This window comes from Chinchilla lanigera, unplaced genomic scaffold, assembly GCF_000276665.1.
Source record: "Chinchilla lanigera isolate Chin_1 unplaced genomic scaffold, ChiLan1.0 scaffold00005, whole genome shotgun sequence".
Lineage (NCBI taxonomy): Eukaryota > Metazoa > Chordata > Mammalia > Rodentia > Chinchillidae > Chinchilla > Chinchilla lanigera.
This window is the reverse complement of record NW_004955406.1, coordinates 14,539,268-14,545,529: the sequence shown is the minus strand read 5'-3', so window position 1 is coordinate 14,545,529 and position 6,262 is coordinate 14,539,268. Positions and strand designations below refer to the sequence as shown.

General features: G+C 33.1%; 1 protein-coding gene across 3 annotated transcripts in view; it reads right to left on the bottom strand.

Moving 5' to 3' along the window:
- The window catches only part of Rabgap1l (RAB GTPase activating protein 1-like), a 598,504-nt gene that overhangs the window by 269,523 nt on the left and 322,719 nt on the right, over window positions 1-6,262 (bottom strand). For all 3 annotated transcript variants that reach the window (XM_005374884.2, XM_005374886.2, XM_005374887.2), the window contains one exon: window positions 2,664-2,777. In XM_005374884.2, the coding sequence (XP_005374941.1) occupies window positions 2,664-2,777 (114 nt within the window). The remainder of the gene's footprint in view (window positions 1-2,663; window positions 2,778-6,262) is intronic.

Sequence of the window (6,262 nt, the reverse complement as noted above, 5' to 3'; positions counted from 1 at the left end):
TACATATATATATATATGCAATCGATTATTTGTGAGTACTACTCATGACTGGCTGAAAATACACTAAATGCTAGGGGAAGAAAAAGACTTCTTGGAATGAACACCAGACAACTAAACAAGAGATTAAGAGAAGGAACTAAGTGTGGTGGTACAAGCCTATAATCCCAGCACTCAGAAGGCAGAAGGTGAGTTTAACACCAGCCTCTAGACTACATAGTGAGTTCAAGTCCAGTCTGAACTACATAGCAAGATCCTCTCTCAAAAAACAAAAAGCAAACAAACAAAAAGAGGAAAAGGAGGAGCTAGGGATGTGGCTCAGTGGTAGAGCTCATGCTTGTATGCACAAAACTCTGGGTTCAACCTCCAGCACCACAGAAAAAAAGAAGAAGAAGAAAAGGAACTGGGTGGGATCATAAACCAAATGGTTTACATGGTAGGATCCCAGCAAATTTTGATTTCTCCAACTTTGCTGATACATACATCTCTGCTCACTTCCATTATCAATGACTGTCATAAATTTATATACACACACATATATATATTTATACAATATTAAAAGCCTTAAATTTCATTTACTATCTTTCATATGATTCTGTTTGTTTTCCACATATTCACAAAATTTAGTGCAATGTAAGTTAAGGTCAGTTCCTTAAATCTACATTTTTATAATATTCTTCACTCATGAAGAGTTTTAAAACTAATAATGTTATAAAATGTACACTGATAACCTAAAGTGACTGTATGGGCTATGTAAATATACTAATGACTATTTTCTAGATCTAATGAACTCAAAATTAGGTCATTATCTGTATCATCAAAGCAAACATTTAAAGGCACAATCATTTTATTTATATCTTTAAGTATATAAATGTTTCAGCTATTTCTCTCTAAATATTAATGAATAAAAATAATGAATAAACACTATTTTTACTACAGAAAGCAAAAGATTAAATCAGAGCCTGCAAGAACATGAACTATCTGCTTTAGTCATATGAAGAATGTTGTATCAATCAGAGGAAAATTGAAGGAAAAGTCACTGATTGGCTGAAAATACAGTTAGGGAAAAAATTTTCCATATGGCAAAAGCCAAATACCCTTCTAAAAATTTAAGCTATATAAATTTTCCTATCTTCTACGTACATATCAGAAGCTAATTGTTCACAGAATTTCAAAAGGAGTAGAAAAATGTTAACAATTACTTTTACAAGCATATAATTAATATATTATACATTTTTGTAGTGTCCAATGGTTTTTGTTATTTTTTAAACTGGATGATATATTTTTTTCCAGCAATTAGTGTATGCTCAGACTTTAAGTTATTTATGTATTTGTAGTTCTAAATAATACATCTATATAAAAATAGATTCTCCTTTTTTAAAAAAAGAACCTGCGGTGCTAGGAATAGAACCTAGAGACTCGTGTGTGAGGCAAGTACTGTACCACTGAGCTACCTCCTCAGAATCCTCTAAAATAGATTTCTGACCAGTATAAATTTATAATATTTCAAAATGGATCAAAAAATACACAGGACGTGAAAGAAAAAGACAGAGGAGTGAGAGGAGGGCAAACGCACTAACGTGCAAGAGGATTTTAATGAAAGATATGGCATTTGCAAAATTAAACAACTATACATAGTTAGCATGTGTAGGCGAGTGCTTTTATGAGCCCCTTTTTAAAATAGTAAATATAAAATGAAATATATTTGTGGTTATACTTCAGCCTGTTTGCTGGCCAATCTTTACTACTTGTTTAAAGACTAAAGTTGATTATTCAGGTACTAATTCTCTAACTTACAAAGTAGCTGTGGTGTTTGCTTTTTTTCTCCATATTACCAGATTTTTGTGTCGTTCATTATTCATTAGCAATCTCTACTGGAATGGCAAGTGAAAACAATATGAGTACATCCATTGTATTTCTTTTTTTTTTTTTTTTTTTTTGGTTTTTCTCTGGTACCAGGAACCGAACTCACGACCTTGCGCTTGCCAGGCAGGCGCTTTGCCGCTGAGCTAAATCCCCAGCCCCCATTGTATTTCATTCTGCATTTCTGATACAGCTCTCAGAAATTAGTAACTTGCTCGCTATCCTGTACTGACAGAGACAGAATCTTTTGTATTTACAAAAGATCCTTTGTATTTACAAAGAGCACATTCACTGAAAATCAGGAGGTAGTTATTTTTTTTCCAGGTCTACTAATAACGAAGAGGAAAGATTTCAAAATGAGATATAAAAACTGTACAGAGATATATGATGTGACTTAACATAGAGTATATTGATATCAGAGAACTTGCCAATGTTCAACAGCAGGTCCGACACTAATTCTCACACTTTCCTATTGTCAAAAAACCGAGACAAATGCCACACTATGTTGTGAAAAGGGCAGACTCATCCATGATTCTGCTGCACCTTTACAGCATAGTCTGAGAGGACAGCCTGTTTCTTTCCTATTAGCAGGAGAGCCAAACTGAAGCTGTACTGTGCCTTTTTTACAACATGCAGGGAAAAAGTCACCTTCCGGGATCAGTATTGAGGAACTGATAGTGCATGTGTAAACCAGAGAATATGGTATAGTGCAAAGGAGACAAGGAGACAAAAGAAAATCTAAATCAGTTCATAAAAATATAGCCCTGTAAAATATGTCAGCAAAGTGAGGGGAAGGGCCTTACCTTGCAGATCTTGTAGAGTGATTCCTGACCATCTCCTCCTGTGTCTTTGAAGTAATCATGTGCAGGAAATGTACGATGAATATCCCGTGTAATAACACTCTCCTGGGCTGAGTCCTAAATAAAAAAATCCAAGACTTTGTTATTAATGTAAAATTTCATTTTAATTATAAAAAATAACAGATACACATGGTAAAGAAAAGTTCAAGCAGCAACCACAATTAAACTGTAAAAAACTTTCCCTTCTACTTTAGACTGACAATCCTATTTCCCAATGATAAATGCTACCAACAGTTTTTTAAATGTCCATGCATCCAAGTATTTGTATCTGTATGTATGTGTAGTATGTATAGTTAAGTACGGAGCAAGGAGGGAGAAAATTTGTATATATGCATTTCCCTAGAAGCAAAATCATCCCTTCTTTTCACTTAATAGGATAAGTTATCAAATGTTATCAAGTCAAATTATTTTATTCTCTTCAGAAACAGTTAATAAAAAGAATGAGCAATATCTGAATATAGAATGATAATTTAACATTCTCCATTAATGACTTTTCACATTTTAAAATTATACAACAAATGTAAGATTATATATATGTAACATATGTGTATATGTGTTCAAGGATAGATTCCTACAGATTGAACTGCTAGGTCAAACGGTTCATGCATTTTTAGTTTTCATAAAGATATGTTCCTTCCAGAGTTATACCAAAGTATACTCCAAAAAAAAGTACAATATATTCTACATTCACACAATATCACATATTTTTTGTCTTTTTTTTATTAAGTCCTTGAGAATCTGATAATTCAAAACTTGGGTCAAAGTCATTTAAAATGTAAAAATATTATCCATCTCCCCTGCCTCATACTAGGTTATGTATTTAACTCGTTCACTCAAAAAACAAAAAATCTACAAGATACTATATTAAAATGACATATTCTTTAGTATATGTGCTGCTGAAGTGAGCACAACATATCCTTAAAAAACAAATTCAAAGTGTTTTTTTTTTTACAGATTCAGGAACCAACATCTCAAAACTGAGAAAAATTCTAAGCTGAAAATAATTATTCACCTGATTTCATTTTATTTCTGGAAATATTTGGCATATCTGTACTTAAATGTCAAGAAAACAGGATGGGATTACTTTGAGCAACCCTGACAACTAAAATACTCTGTACAATTCAAAGTAGTATCAAAGACTACTAATTGCAAATTAAAGATATTGTATAATGCCTTACTTCCATAAAGATTTGCACAAATTCCCTCTTTCAGTCTCAAATTAAGAAAGAAAAAATGTTTAAAGTATGAATTACTGTGTGCATGCTATTTCCCTTTATCTTTGCAGCTGAGAAGTGTACAACAAGTGCACAGTTGATTAGCTGTGGTTAAGCCAGTTCCATCTCTTGCTGCCTTTTTCATTTTGGTTGCTATTTCATGCTGGGTGGTAATAAGATCTTACCACCTTTCTTACAAAAAAGGAAACAAACTGAAAAGTCCCAAATTTGATAGCAAACACAGAACACAGACAAATCAGTCAAGAGGAAATTCTGATGCCTTTTAGGAATGTAATGCTAAAATTGAATAAAAATTGGAACAAATTAAAATGTTATATCCATGTACCAATTCTCCATGATGAATGTAATCATTATGTACTACAAACATGTACTAATAAAAATAAAGATTAACAAAACAGATCACCATAGCTTAAGTAGAAGGATATATATACAGAAAATATTTGTCATGGCAATATAATTCCAAATGATAGAGAAAATTTTAGATGGGGATCTAGAATGAGGCACATGTAAAAGTAATATATAAAGAGACATGCTATGGGGCTCGGATTTATCCCAAAGGTGGCACACACCTTTAGCATGTGAGAGACCCTGGGTGCAATGCTCAGCACTGAGAAAAAAAGACATACTTTGAAAGGTTTGTTTTATCTGGTCTGGAATCTAAATATGAACCTCTTATAACCAGGTACACATATGTTTTTACTGCCAAGGTGTTTTCCAATAGAAGGTTTTTCCCCCTATGCAGTGAAAGTATTTACTTATACACTAGTTGAAAAGATGGCCCATAAAATGTTACCACTGCCACTGTTAACCATTTCAAGAGCAAATATGTGCCTAAGAGTCCACAGGATAACTCCTCTGTAATTTGCAGGGCTTCAGGAAGGATAAATCATTGAAGCATATTCCCCAGAAACTGCTTACATCTGTAGGATCATGTTGTACATAAATGGAACAGATAGTGTGATTTAGAGAAAGGGAAACTGATAAAAAATTTCTAGAAAGTAAATTTACATAGTAATAGGTAATTCTCTATGCATATTTGATCCTCCTTGTTTATGAAATAAAAGGACAAAATTAAAGGAAAATAAATTTACCAACTTTTCCTGGGTTTTCCCTTCCTAGGAATACTTTTTTTAAAGTTCCTCTAAGAAGGCCTACTCTGTCGCTGATTATCTTCGTATATAATTTTTAAATGACTATATTATACATATTTATAGAGTATACTACGCTCAGGTTTGAGGGTGACCCCTAAGTGTTCATGCATTGGAAGGTTTATCCTCAGTGTGGCAACACTGGGTTGGTGAAAGCTTAAAGGAGGCAGGACTAGTATATGGTGGTGAAGCACTGGGGAGGGACATGGTCCTCTGAAGGAATTAATGTCATGCTTGCTGGTCACTGGTTAGTTTTTGCACAAGTGCTGTTATAAAACAGCAATACTGGCTATTCCTCACTCTCTACCTTCCTGTCTGCTCTTTCTCCTTTTTTTTCCCTCTGGCATATACTCTCACCACTGTAATGTTATCCACTTTAGGCCTGTTAAGTAAAACTGTATGCTCAGCAAAAGTCTTTTCTTTACAAATCACCCAGCCCCAGGCATTTTGTTACAGCAACAGACTAGGACATAGTATGATATTTCAATCCTTGAATATACTATATATAATGAGCAGATCACAATAGCTGGTATAGCCTTCATCTCAGACATTTATCATTTCTTTGTGTTAGGAAATCCTCAAAATTTTCTCTATGAAATAGTTCAAATATACACTTAACTGTTGTCAGCCACAGTCATGACTTCAAAGACATCTACTTCTCCAATATCCAGACTCACAATCTGACCCATAATTCCCTTCCTAGTAGATATAGCTCCCATTTTGCTCCTCAGCATCCAATATGGTGGGTCAACAAACTCATTCATTCTATTTCTGCTTTTCTCATTTAATTCCTATAGAATCTTGGACAAATTACTTATCTTGCTGTACTTTAGTTTCTTCATCTATAAAATGGAATGATAGTATCATATACATAATTTTCCTTAGGATAAAATAATGTATGTAAAGTGTTTAGCACATTGGTTAGTATAAATTGAATATTTATTATTTAACTGTTTAAAATTTTTGGTGAATACACATTTCAGACATTCTTCTATATTTAAATAACAAGTAACATTTCTTTGAATATCATAAACATTATGACTATGAAACCAATTCTTCTAGGATTTAAAGTACGACAATATATTAATACATACATACCAGTTCCTACTTTGCTATATATAATGCATCCTAAATTATCTTTATTTCTATTAGCTCTCTA